General features: G+C 43.4%; 1 protein-coding gene across 2 annotated transcripts in view; it reads left to right on the top strand.

The window, feature by feature from the left end:
* The first annotated feature begins 9,790 nt into the window (after positions 1 to 9,790).
* Positions 9,791 to 14,153, top strand: part of LOC116970725 (alpha-L-iduronidase-like) — a 74,788-nt gene continuing 70,425 nt past the window's right edge. For both annotated transcript variants that reach the window (XR_004411300.1, XM_033017211.1), the window contains exons 1-2: positions 9,791 to 9,870; positions 10,890 to 10,997. Coding sequence is in view for 1 of the 2 variants with exons in the window: in XM_033017211.1 (XP_032873102.1) it covers positions 10,901 to 10,997 (97 nt within the window). In the remaining variant the exon portion in view is untranslated. The remainder of the gene's footprint in view (positions 9,871 to 10,889; positions 10,998 to 14,153) is intronic.

A 14,153-nucleotide genomic window follows, 5' to 3' on the forward strand; every position in this document is an offset into this window, starting at 1 on the left:
AACATGGAATAATCTCCACCCTACTATAGTTACCCAACCAGATGCAACTAAATTTAAGGTAGCTCTTTCTTCCCAATAACCCTTTCTGGATTAAGTCTTCCCTCCACCACCTCAAGTTTAAATTCCATTTGGAATATTTTGGAGGACCAAGAAACCAAGAACCAAGACAGGATAGCGTACAAATAAAGCTCTTCAGACTTAAGAATGGTCTCGACCCGAAACGTCACCCATTCCTTCTCTCCAGAGATGCTGCCTGTCCCGCTGAGTTACTCCAGCATTTTGCGTTTACCGGTGATTTGTCTGTCTTCCATTTTCATTGCAAGTAAATCAGTCCTTACTATTAGATTTGTTTGAACCATAAGAAATTATATAACAAATGTTCAGATACATTTCTAATTCAATAGTAATTCTAATTCAATAGTAATATCATTCAAAAGATGCAAATTAAGCTCCAGTTTTTTACTATTACTTAATTCACATAATGGTGTCAGAGTCATAGAGTCATAGAGTGATACAGTGTGGAAACAAGCCCTTTGGCCCAACTTACCCACGCCGGCCAACATGTCCCAGCTACACTAGTCTCACCTGCCAGCATTTGGTCCATATCCCTCCAAACCAGTCCTATTCATGCTAACTGCTTCCTAAATGTTGGCATAGTCCCTCCCTCAACTATCCTCTCTGGCAGCTTGTTCCATACATCCACCACCCTTGATGTGATAAAGTTACCCCTCAGATTCCTTTGAACTCTTTTCCCCTTTACCTTAAACCTATGTCCTCTTGTCCTTAATTCAACTACTCTGGGCAAGAGACTGTGTGCATCTACCCTATCTATTCCTCTCGTGATCTTATACACCTCTATCCTCCTGCACTCCAAGGAATAGTCCCAGCCTACACAACCTCTCCCTATAGCTCAGACCCTCTAGTCCTGGCAACGTCCTCGTAAATCTTCTCTGTACCATTTCCAGCTTGACACCATCTTTCCTATAACATGGTGCCCAGAACTGAACACAATATTCTTAATGCGGTCTCAACAACGTCTTATACAACTGCAACATGACCTCCCAATTTCTATACTCAATACTCCAGCTGATGAAGGCCAATGTACCAAAAGCCTTGGGGGTTTTGATAGGGGGCGATGCACTGGCAGCGCCTGTCGGCAGCGTGTCCGTCTTTTTTCAACTTTTTAAATTTTTTTAGTATGTTTAAAAGTGTGTTTTTAATGTTTCTTTGTGTGTTTTGTGTGGGGGGTGGTGTGGGGGGGGTAAGGGGGAAACCGTTTTGGCCGCCTCTTCCATGGAGAGGCGACTTTTTCAGGCCGCCTCCCCCGTGGCCTAACAGCATGGATCGGCGCCGACTTTCCCGGAGACGCGCCCGGAGCTTCAGCGGCGGGCACAGCGTGGACTCTCGGCGCGGAGCGGGTGAGACCTCGCTGGAGGGGAGCGCTCCGTTACGCTGGCCCGCGGCAGCCGGCAGCCTGAAGCCGCAGTCTGCAGAACTCCAGCTGGTGCGGCGTCTACAGCCCGGGATCTCACGTTGGGGACCCGGGTGGAAGAAGCTTCCACCGCCGGCCCGCGGCCATCTTCTACCGCGGGCGTGGTATGGACTTAACATCACCCCAGTAGGGGAGCTTCGACCGCCGGCCCTGCAGACTGCGGTGCTTCCGGCTGCGGCACGGCAGGTACTTTAAAACTTTGACCGCCGGCCTGCGGCCTACACCAGCCTGAAGCCGCGGTCTCTGGTTGGGAAGAGCCGATCCTGGACTCACCTTGACTTTGACTTTGTCCCTTACCATCTGGACGCCCGCAGCAACGGCTGTGGAGGGTGGAGGTCCCGACCACGGGGGGAAATGGAGGAGGACTGGCCAAGCTCTGTGCCTTCCACCACAGTGATGAATGCTGTGGTGGATGTTTGTGTAAAAGTTTAATGTGGTTGTGTTCTTTATTATTGTACCGCTGCTGGCAACCCAAATACCACCGACCTTGGTTGTGTGGCAATAAAATTATTTCTAAATTCTAACCACCCGACTTACCTGCGACTCCACCTTCAGAGAGCTATGCACGTGCACTCCCAGATCCCTCTGCTCTACAACACTACCCAAAGCCCTACCATTTACTGTGTAGGTCCTGCCCATGTTAGACTTCCCACAATGCAACATCTCACATTTTTCTGCATTAAATTCCATCAACCATTCCCCAGTCCACTTGGCCGATTGATCAAGATCCTGCTGCAATTTTTCACAACTAACTTCACTATGTGCAAAACCACCCACTTTTGTATCATCAGCAAACTTGCTAATCTTGTAGTGTATGTTCTCATCCAAATCATTGATGTGGATGACAAACAGTAACGGGCCCAGCACTGAACCCTGAGGCACACCACTAGTCACAGGCCTCCAGTCTGAGAAGCAACCTTAGAAAAAATAGAAACATAGATACATAGGTGCAGGAATAGGCCATTCGGCCTTCGAGCCAGCACCAGCATTCAATATGATCATGGCTGATCATCTAAAATCAGTACCCTATTCCTGCTTTTCCCCCCATATCCCTTGATTCCTTTAGCCCTAAGAGCTTCCACCATCACCCTCTGCTTCCTACCATGAAGTAAATGTTCTATCCATTCAGCTATCCTTGGATCCCATGCAATCTAACCTTCCAGAGCAGCCTACCATGAGGAACCTTGTTGTTGCATTACTGAAATCCAGTCTTCAAAAATCCACGTCTTCAAAAATCTCAATCAGATTTGTGAGACCGACCTCCCACATACAAAACCATGCTGACTATCCCTAATCAGCCGTTGTCCGTGCAAATGCCTTTATATCCTACCCCTCAGAATACCCTCTAGTAACTTTCCAACTACAAATGTTAAGCTCACTGACCTATAATAATAATAATAAATTTTATATTTAATGGGCGCCTTTCATACAAAATCTCAAGGACACCTTACATAGTAATCAGAATAAAAACATATAATCGGAGTAAAACAAGTAATTAAAGACATCACAATGACACAAATTAAAAACAGAATTCAATCCAAAAACAGAAAATCAAAAACACAGTGTGAAAAGAGAGCAGCGGCAACCAATTCGTGCCAGCGTCCACTCTCCCTTCACGGCAGCCATCTTGGACACAGACCTACAAGACTACAGTTAGACCAAAAAAAAAAACAAAAAAAAACCTATAGTTCCCAGCATTTTCCCTGCAGCCCTTCTTGAGTAGAGCCACAACATTTGCCACTCTCGAGTCTTCCGGCGCCTCCTGTATTTACAGATGACTCATAAATTTCAACCAGGGCTCCACCAATTTCCTATCTGGTTTCCACAATGTCCTCGGATATATATGATCAGGCTCTGGAGATTTGTCTAGCTTCATGCACGATGGTAGCTTCAGCACCTCTTTGACCATAACACTGACTCCATGAAATGCCATTATGATTTCTCAAGACCATGATGTAATTCCAAATGTACTTAAGTGGACAAACACAATTATCTTAGAATTCATAACATTTTCTACCCTGACTTAGTTTACTTAATCTTAATTTTGAGTGAGGTACATGATGGTCTCCGTCAAGTCACTCTCAAAATTTATAACTGATACAACTGTTGTACAAGATGTTGGTGAGGCGACGTTTAGCGTATTCTGTTGAGTTTTTGTCTCCCTGCTATGGGAAGAACGTCATCAGAGGATGATGAGTACATGGAATGAACTGCCAGGGGAGGCAGGTGCCAAAGCACATTTATAGGGCATTTAGACAGGTGCATTGATAGGAACTTTTTAGAGGGATATTGGTCAAATGCAGGCAAATGGGACAAGCTTGGATGGGGCATCTTGGTTGGCATGGATGAATTGGGCTGAAGAGATGCCGATGGCGGGACTGTCATATGAGGAAAGATTGAAAAGACAAGGCTTGTATTCACTGGAGTTTAGAAGGATGAGGGGTTTTCTTATAGAAACATATAAAATTATAAAAGGATTGGACAAGCTAGATGCAGGAAAAATGTTCCCAATGTTGGGCGAGTCCAGAACCAGGGGCCACAGTCTTAGAATAAAGGGGAGGTCATTTAAGACTGAGGTGAGAAAAATATTTTTCACCCAGAGAGTTGTGAATTTATGGAATTCCCTGCCATAGAGGGCAGTGGAGGCCAAATCACTGGAGGGATTTAAGAGAGAGTTAGATAGAGCTCTAGGGGCTAGTGGAGTCAAGGGATATGGGGAGAAGGCAGCCACGGGTTATTGATAGGGGACGATCAACCATGATCACAATGAATGGTGGTGCTGGCTCAAAGGGCCGAATGGCCTCCTCCTGCACCTATTTTCTATGTTTCTATAAGAACCTGTTTCTGTGCTGTATGATTCCATAAAATTAGCAAAAATAACTTTGCCATTGGAGTGTATTCCCATTATCTGACTAAAGACTAGGATGAGAGAGTAGGATGGAAATTATCACTGCAGCAGTTCATGAAATGTGTCAGGTCCATTCTTGCTTGCATAAACAAAGTAAGTTTCAGTGGCAGTAAGCATGAAACTATCTGATCCGTTAGCAACTCTAACAATACAGAACTTAGTTCTGCACAAGTGTAGCCATTTTAGAAACTGAAATGCTGGTGAGGCTGTTATCACTATTATTCCAAATTATGTATTTCAAAGTTAAATGTTAGATATTCCAAAGTTGAATGGATATCAATAATTAATCTTTTCTTACTCAGGAGAAGGTCAGTATGTAAAAGGTAATCAGGAAGTTTGTATAATGTTGAGATAGAGTTCTTATCAGAAAGTACAATAGTCTTGCCCTACTGATTACAGCAAAATAAATCATTTAATTCTTTCCATGATATCTCTTAGATTCAGAAGTTCAAGGTATTTGGTAGGTAAGTTTCTGCAAAACATTTTAATTGGCCAATCAAGGTCCCATTGGAAATGATGAAGTATAAAGTTTAAACTGATAAATGATATGAGGGCTCAGCCAGAAATAACTCTAATATTGACAGTTAAAAAAAAGTAATGGAGCAGAGTTCAGGATAGATAGAGCTCTGTAGAGGCATAGGTGAGGGGGAACTAAAATAACTGTAGTAGGTGCAGCAGTGACAAATGAGAAATGGCATGAAACAGACAGCATCAATGTAGGGGGAGGATGAGAAATGCAAAAAAAATGGCAAATGCTGGAAGTCTGGAATAAAATGGCAAGCAGCGCAACAGGTCTATGGACAATGCAATTGCCTTAGCCCTACATTCATCCCTGAAACACCTGGATAAGAGAGACACCTACATCAGACCCCTATTCATAGACTTGAGATCTGCCTTTAATACCATGATACCATCCAAGCTTATCGCCAAACCCGCGGGACATGATGTCAGCACTCATCTCTAAAACTGGATCCTCGACTTCCTGACCAACAGACACAATTCAGTGAGGATAGGGGACAAATCATTCTCTACAATAATCCTCAACACTGGTGTTGTGCAATAATGCGTTCTCAGCCCCCTTCTTTACTCCTTGTACACCCACGACTGCATTGACGGCGCCGAAGTAGGGATAGTTGAAAACGTCAAATTCCCAGGAGTCAATATCACCAACAGTTTCTCCTGGACCACCCATATTGAAGCAACGACCAAGAAAGCACACCGATGCTTCTACCTCTTTAGGAAGTTCAGCATGTCTCACCAGCTTCCGATGTGGATGCAGCCCAGACCATCATACAAACCAACCTCCATTCTATTGACTCCATTTATATCTCACGCTGCATCGGCAAAGCCAGCAGCATAATCAAGGATGAGTCGCTACCTGGCCACTTCCTCTTCTCCCCACTCCCATCAGGCAAAAGGTATACAGTGCCCTCCATAATCTTTGGGACAAAGACCCATCAATTATTTATTTGCCTCTATAGTCCACAATTTGAGATTTGTAATAGAAAAAATCACACATGGTTAAAGTGCACATTGTCAGATTTTAATAAAGGCCATTTTTATACATTTTGGCTTCACCATGTAGAAATTACAGCAGTGTTTATACATAGTCCCCCCATTTCAGGGCACCATAATGTTTAGGACACAGCAATGTCATGTAAATGAAAGTAGTCATGTTTAGTGTTTTGTTGCATATCCTTTGCATGCAATGACTGCTTGAAGTCTGCGATTCATGGACATCACCAGTTGCTGGGTGTCTTCTCTGGTGATGCTCTGCCAGGCCTGTATTGCAGCCATCTTTAGCTTATGCTTGTTAGGGGCCTGGTCCCCTTTGGTTTTCTCTTCAGCATATAAAAGGCATGCTCAATTGGGTTCAGATTGGGTAATTGATTTGGCCACTCAAGAATTGACAATTTTTAGCTTTGAAAAACGACTTTGTTGCTTTAGCAGTATATTTGGGATCATAGTTTGCTGTAGAATGAACCGCTGGCCAATGAGTTTTGAGGCATTTGTTTGAACTTGAGTAGATAGGATGTGTCTATACACTTCAGAATTCATTATGCTACTACCATCAGCAGTTGTATCATCAATGAAGATAAGTGAGCCAGTACCTTCAGCAGCCATACACATGCCCAGGCCATAACACCCCCACCACCGTGTTTCACAGATGAGGTGGTATGCTTTGGATCTTGAGCAGTTCCTTCTCTCCACCATACTTTGCTCTTGCCATCTGATTTAAGTTAATCTTCGTCTCATCTGTCCACAAGACCTTTTTCCAGAACTGTGGTTGCTCTTTTAAGTACTTCTTGGCAAACTGTAACCTGGCCATTATATATTTGCGGCTAACCAGTGGTTTGCATCTTGCAGTGCAGCCTCTGTATTTCTGTTCATGAAGTCTTCTGCGGACAGTGGTCATTGACAAATCCACACCTGACTCCTGAAGAGTGTTTCTGATCTGTCGGACAGATGTTTGGGGATTTTTCTTTATTATAGAAATAATTCTGTCATCAGCTGTGGAGGTCTTCCTTGCCCTGCCAGTCCCTTTGCGATTAGTAAGCTCACCAGTGCTCTTTCTTCTTAATGATGTTCCAAACAGTTGATTTTGGTAAGCCTAAGGTTTGGCTGATCTCTCAAACAGTTTTGTTTCTCAGTCTCGTAATGGCTTCTTTGACTTTCGATTTACGATGGGTAAATCGAAAGTCAATTTTGGCCCTCATTTATAAACAGTAATAAAAGTTTCCAAATGTGATGGAAAGACTGGCTAGGTTCTGAGAGCTCTCTTATACCTGCATTCAGGAGGCAATTAAACACACCTGAGCAATTACAAACACTTGTGAAGCCATGTGTCCCAAACATTATGGTGCCCTGAAATGGGGGGACGATGTATAAACACAGCTGTAATTTCTACATGGTGAAATTATGTAGAAATGTTTTGGTATATCTTGCTTTTCGTTATGACCATCTCACTGGTGTTATCCATATAATTGGCATGGAAGCAGTTCCTTGTTCTAGTTTTGTCCGTTTTTGTTCTCTTTCTTTTTCTCTTTCTATTCCCTACTGTTGTCAGCTGCAAGAAAGGAACTTATTGAATGAGCATTGCACCTTTGTATTTTCTCTTGGTTTATTATTGTCAGGTGAACCAGTGAAAAACGTTATGGTTAAACGTGGATGCCTGGAATGCGCTGTCATGGGTGGTGGTGGAGGCAAATGCAATAGTGCCGTCTTAGAGTCTTTTAGACAGGCACATGGATATGTAGGGAATTGAGGAATAAGGACTATGTGTTGGCAGATGGAATTAGTTTAGCTTGACCGTGTTCAGCATATACATTATGGGTCGAAGGGCCTGTTCCACACTGTATTGTTCTATGTTTATTAAAGAGGGATAAAATCTGAGTGAAAACATGTGGCTGTGTGATACCCAATAGAAATGTCATTGACAGTGTAGGGTTGCGATCAATAAACTCTGATCTGCATAAAACTGCAAAGAAGAAGGTTATTAATTCTAGGTCAAACAACTGGAATACAGGGGTTAGATCTTTTGGCCCTTTTTTTTTTAACTTTTCCCTGCAGTTGGATTGAGTTTAAATTCAGTGCAGTCAAGTTTGGAGTTCTATTTTCATCTTGGGGAACTACACTTTACTCATCCTCTTTATGATACCATAAGCTACAAGGAATGTGCCCTCACCCATTCAAAACCAGCACCCAATTGGTTTAATTCCAATCTGTCGACTGTGACATGAAATCACTTCTAGTTAATGTGATCAAAATTACAATATTTACTTATTTGCAATGCAGTATTGAGACTGTAAATACGGCACATCTTGTGCACAATACGTAACAGCATGCCATAACCTGAGAGACGGTGAATGACCAATATGCACATATGCACGCACACACTAATTGACATTAACTGACACTAAGAAATTAATATTGAATTGCTAAACTTTCTATTCTGTTGTACTGCTTACAGCTGCAAGAACGTGTAGCAATCAATAAAGGGCTATAGGTCTATTGCGAGTTTATGTTCAGGGACATATCTATCCATGCACTGTATACTTGTATTTATACTTATGCATTTTAAATATGTGTCATGTTTTATACTTTGGCAATATAACGATGTATTTTATCATGCCAATACAGTTTTTAAATGGAAAAAAATTAAATTGAAAGTACAGCAGACTCATTCTGAAAACATGACTATTTACATTATCCATGCCCCTCATGATATTGTTCGCATTGGGTAGAACTTAAAACAACACCAATAATCTGAAGCCTGCATTTGGCCCATACAGGATATGGGCCAAATGTAGGCTCCAGATTATTGGCGTTGTACTGCTAAGGTGTTGTTATTTTTTTCTCGATGGGGTGAAGTCTTGGGTGTTTGAACTGCAGATGAGGAAGCTGTGCCCCTTATAGCTGTCAGTAAGTTACTCAGCCTCCTGCACACTCCCCATTCAGCATTTGCAGATGTAGTCCTCAAACCTAGTGGTCTAATGGGCTGCAGTAATCCCTGCCCTCCATGAGACCTGAGCTACCCACATCAGGCACCTCAAAGGACTAAAAAAATACCACCAAATCTGTCTCTGCAAAATGGTCTAAATTTACGGGAACCAACATCAGTGGCCTTGTCCAGGCTAAAGTCTCTAAGACTGAGCACAGTCACTTTCAGCTACATTGGGCAGTCCACAGTCCTCCTGAAGTAGACATTTTATTCTGAATTCTGTCATGGGAAGAGATTTGCAGGTGGACACAGGGCAAGTTTTAAGAACATCTTCAAGGTCTCCTTGAAAACATGCAACATCCTCACTGAAGTGCTGGGGATCTGGTTTACGATCATTCGACGTGGAGAAAGAGGATTTGGGTTAGCACTAGGCAGTGGCGGACTGGCCAGGGTGTCAGCTTGCCCGATGGCAAGTGGGCCCCTGATGAAGTGATAGCAAGTGATGGCAAGTGGGCCCCTGTTAAATGATAGCATTGTAGTTATGGGTGGGCCCCCTTTGTCTCCTGGCTACCAATATTTTTAGACCCAGTCCGCCACTGGCACAAGGAACCTTGTTCCATGCATCAGGTAATGATGCATACACCCAAAATAAATGGCAGAAGGCATGCGCCATTCCACAAACTCGTCCCATCAGGGACCTCCTACCCCATTTGTGAATGAGTTTGTGGTTCCTACATTGGCCTCATCAGTTACCACAGAAGCCATAAGGCCGGAAAGTATGCAAGTCATCCTAAATCCTGGGCTAACTTCTAGGAAGTGTATGTGTGCAAGAGAAAAACGTAAAAATGAAAGAACTTGGAAGTAAGCTGCAACTTGCAATAATTTGGATGAAGTAGATTTGTAATTTACTGTGCATATTTTTTTTTCTTATCTCCTTTCTGAGCAGAGAGATAAATGGCAAACTTCAGTACACTTTTACAAACTTGGATGGTTTAATTCACAGACTCTGGCAAAATGAGCTAACACCAGGTAAGTCACAAACAAAAGATAAATAAAGACACTAGAGTATAATTCTTATGGTACCTCTTGGAACTCTTTGTCATAACAATAAAGAAAATTCAACAGAAACAAAATATTTTAAACAATGTCTTCAAGGTTTCTGCTTATCTTCTCAACAAATTGCTCAATGATTCCTTTCAAATTCTGTTCCATGTGCTTTGTTCAATTTCCTCCATGGCATGATCGCCCTGGCAAATTACTGCTAATCTATAAAGTGTCCTTGGTACAACAATCTTGAATATAGATAGTTTATTAATGGTACATTTCAGACTTAACATTTAGTTACCAGTAAAGAAAAATAATTTGGGCAATACATAAGCTCGTCCTCGCATAGAGCCAGATTTAAAAATATGGAAGATGAAATTTTCCAACAAATATTTTGAGTATATAGATCGGACAAAGCCCTACTATAAATATTCAGGTTGGTGAACACAGATTTCCAAGTTATGTCTAGTATCTCTGGCACAAACTGTTTTTGTGGTTCTAACTCTAAACCTACTTCACTAAATTTGCTTTTGATTTTTTTTTAAATAACAGTCACTTGCTCAATTGATATGTCTTAAGCCCCTGTCCCACTTAGGAAACCTGAACGGAAACCTCTGGAGACTTTGCGCCCCACCCAAGGTTTCCGTGCGGTTCCCGGAGGTTTTTGTCAGTCTTCCTACCTGCTTCCACTACCTGCAACCTCCGGCAACCACCTGCAACCTCCGGGAACCGCACGGAAACCTTGGGTGGGGCGCAAAGTCTCCAGAGGTTTCCGTTCAGGTTTCCTAAGTGGGACAGGGGCATTACTTATCATTAGAGTATGTCCCTTACTTTTAAATTATCTGAAAATCCATCAGTAGAGCAAGAATTTTTGTCATTATGTGAAATTATAATGTGAAATCAGTGTTAATTAGTATTGTGATTAATGTTAATCAAGCAGTTAATGGTTTGCATTAATTATTACATTATTTAATTAATGACATTTCTTTCTTTGTGTTTTGTAGGATTTGAACTCATGGGAAATCCTTCAGGTTATTTTACCAATTTTGAAGAAAAAATACAGGTGTTTGAATGGAAAAAAATGATCGCTATTATGGCACAAAGGTATATAGGTACGTGCATGGCAAAATATTGTAATTAGATATTAATATAGAGTGTCAACTACAACTTAGTTCATGATGAATTGTAGTGATTACATCTCAACTAAATTTTTAAATATTTCTTGCCTGTAACAAATAAATTGCTAAGATAGCAATATAGCAATTTGTTTTGTATAAAAAGTAATAAAGGCTATCGAGTTTTAGTAACAAACTAGACTAAGTGGGACCCGTTGGGTCAAGGTCATACGGGAGGCCTGGTCCCCCAACGCAACCCATTCCCCAATGCAATATTCCACCACTCACCCGTTCCCCCAATGCAATATTCCCCAATCACCCATAGCCCCTAACTGCACAGGCGCGGCTCATTTCCCCTCATCCCCGAGCACTCCCTCCCCCTCCTCTTCATGTGTGGGAGGGGAGGAGGGGGAGGGAAGTGGCGTGTGTGGCATGGGGGGGTGTGGGGTGGGAGGGGAGGAGGGGTGTGGGAAGAGAGATGGGGAGGAGGGGTGTGTGTGGATGGGGAGGTGAAGGAGGGGGGGAGGGGGGTGTGGTGGGGGGGGTGTGGTGGGGGGTGTGCGGCGGTCGCGTGTGGCGGGGAGGAGTTGTGTATGGGGCGGGGGGGAAGTTGTGGGGTGTGTGGGCGGGGGGGGAGTTATGGGGGAGAGGGATGTGTGGGCGGGGGAAGGGGGGAGGGGGGGACTGAGCTAGGAGAAAAGACGGAAGAGCCATGGGCGAGAGGGGGGTATCACGGGGGGAGGGGGGAGGAGCCAGCGGGGGGGACCAGAGAGTAGTGGCTGGAATTGACGGAGCGATGGGGACTCACAGCGGGGGCTGGTCATTCTCCGTTGGGATCAGAGTCTCCACTTTCCGTTTGGCGACAACGGCGACATCTCCGATTCCGGGCTGGGCTGGGTCTCCGATTCTGGGCTGGGCTGGGTCTCCCACGCCGGGCTGGGCTGGGTCTCCGACGCTGGGTCGGTGGTTGCAGAATTGGCTACTTCAGTCACTGTGGTACAGTTTCTGTCGTCAGCATTGCCTGGGATGCATCACGTGGAGGCTTCTGCTTGCAACCCAAAGTTGTGCTAAAATAAGTATACTTTTCGGTTCCATTATCTAAAAGACAATCAGCATCCAAAACAAGTGTTTATTGTCATATGCACGAGTACAGTGAGGTACAGTTACAATGAAAATCTTGCTTACAGCTGTATCACGGACATATAGATTCAGACAACGCACAAAAAAAACGCTTTGCAAAAAAACCCAGAAGATTGATGCAAAACACAATTAGAAAACAAGTCCATAATAGTGCAAAATGTTCTGTTGCCACATATTTTAGAAGGAGATTTAACACCAAAACAGGTGCCCACAGTTGCTACAATGCTGGCATCCGTTCATATTTTGTTCTGATAATAGACCTTGGAGTGTTTCTATGTCCTGTGTTTGTTAATAGTAAGATTAAACGAGTTTGATCTGTATTTTATGAGGAGTTACGATGAGGGATTACGTGAAGAACCCGCTCAGTGCGCAGGCGCGGCATACTTCCAAGCAGCGGTGTGGAATCACAGATAGACACAGTTATTTGAAGTAAACATAGTAAAGATAAGGAGACATCAATTTATTAGTTTGATCCATATAATGAGGGTGGGAGCGGAGGGCACGTAATCCCTCATCGTAACTCCTCATAAAATACAGATCAAATTTCAAACTGGTAAGTTCTCGTTTAATCTTACTATTTTACTTCAGAGTCACGTGAGTGACTACGTGAAGATTTCAAAGCTCTGTGATTTCAAACCGTGTAACAGTTTCATTTCACTCACTGCCGAAGTTCTTGCGGGAGGAAGTGTTATCGTAATCAACCAATGAGTCTATTTGTAGAAAAACACAATGTTATTTTGTAAACAATAACAACAAAGAATTAAGTTGCTCCCCTGGGCTTAAATTAAATATTTGCAGTTCGTAAATCTTTACTGCAAATAAACCAGGTTTTGCCAACGGCTTATTATAAAATTTCTGAACGGTCTTTTCCCCCCGCCCCCCCACCATCCTGCTGTAGCCAGGATGTGGTCTATAGGCATGTCCATTCTTTAGCCGTCGACATGGATGCTGCCCTGGTGGAATAACATTTGTACATGTTAGTGTTTATCCCAGCAGTTTCTAGCACCTGCTTGAGCCATCTCGCAATGGTTTGGCTCGTCACCTGACCATAAGGTTTTTGTGACTGACCCACAAGGCTTTTCATCTCCCTCGAATATTTTGGTTGTGTCTATGTAGGATAGTAGGTGAGTCATGGCACATAACCGTGGTTCTGGTGGGTAAGCCACGACTGGATTAGGTGTTCCTGGTCTGCTCTGTTTGATCAGTCGCTGGATAACGACAGATCTGGTCTGGAGCTGTGATCATGTTGTCCAGTCGCAATAGGTGTAGTGACTGGACCCTCTGAGCGGATACAAGTGCCGTCTTTAGTGTAGCTTGCTCGAGGCCGAGGGATCTGGCTGGTGGCCATTCCCTGAGATATGTCAGGACCACACTGATATCCCAAATATGGGTATACCTGGGCTTAGGGCTTGATATTGTAAATGCCCTTCATCAGTTTTATCACCAGTGGATGGGATCCCATCGCCTGTTGTCCTGGCGCTGGTTTGAGATAAGCAGAAAGAGCACTCTGCGCTGTGTTGATGGCACTGTAGCTGATCCCTACATCGTGGTGTAGATAGGCCAGGAACTCCAGTATGTTGGTGGCTGTGGCTGTTGCGTATGTTGTCCCTGTTTCCTGGCAGTACTTCTCCCTTTTTTGATGCTGGTTAAGTACTGCCTCTTGGTGGATGTTCGAAGGGATGCCGACATGGTGGTGATGGTTTGTTTGGACAATCCCAGTTCCAGGTAAGGTCTGTTCAAACTTGCAACCCAGGCGTTTAATTTTCTCATGGCATGGGTGTTTAGCTTACCTGGTAGGTAAGTAGCTGATAGCCAAATATGTCTTTCGACACACCATTGCCAAATCATGTTGACCAATTTGTCGCATGATAATGATTTTATGCCACCCATATGGTTAATATAAGCCATCACCGTAGTATTTATCAATTTGTAACCGAACATGCAAGTGCTGCATGTTAGATACATATGCTTTTAAACCATAAAAGGCGCCCAACATCTCTAGATAGTTAATGC

The sequence above is a fragment of the Amblyraja radiata genome, chromosome 1 (assembly GCF_010909765.2).
Source record: "Amblyraja radiata isolate CabotCenter1 chromosome 1, sAmbRad1.1.pri, whole genome shotgun sequence".
NCBI lineage: Eukaryota > Metazoa > Chordata > Chondrichthyes > Rajiformes > Rajidae > Amblyraja > Amblyraja radiata.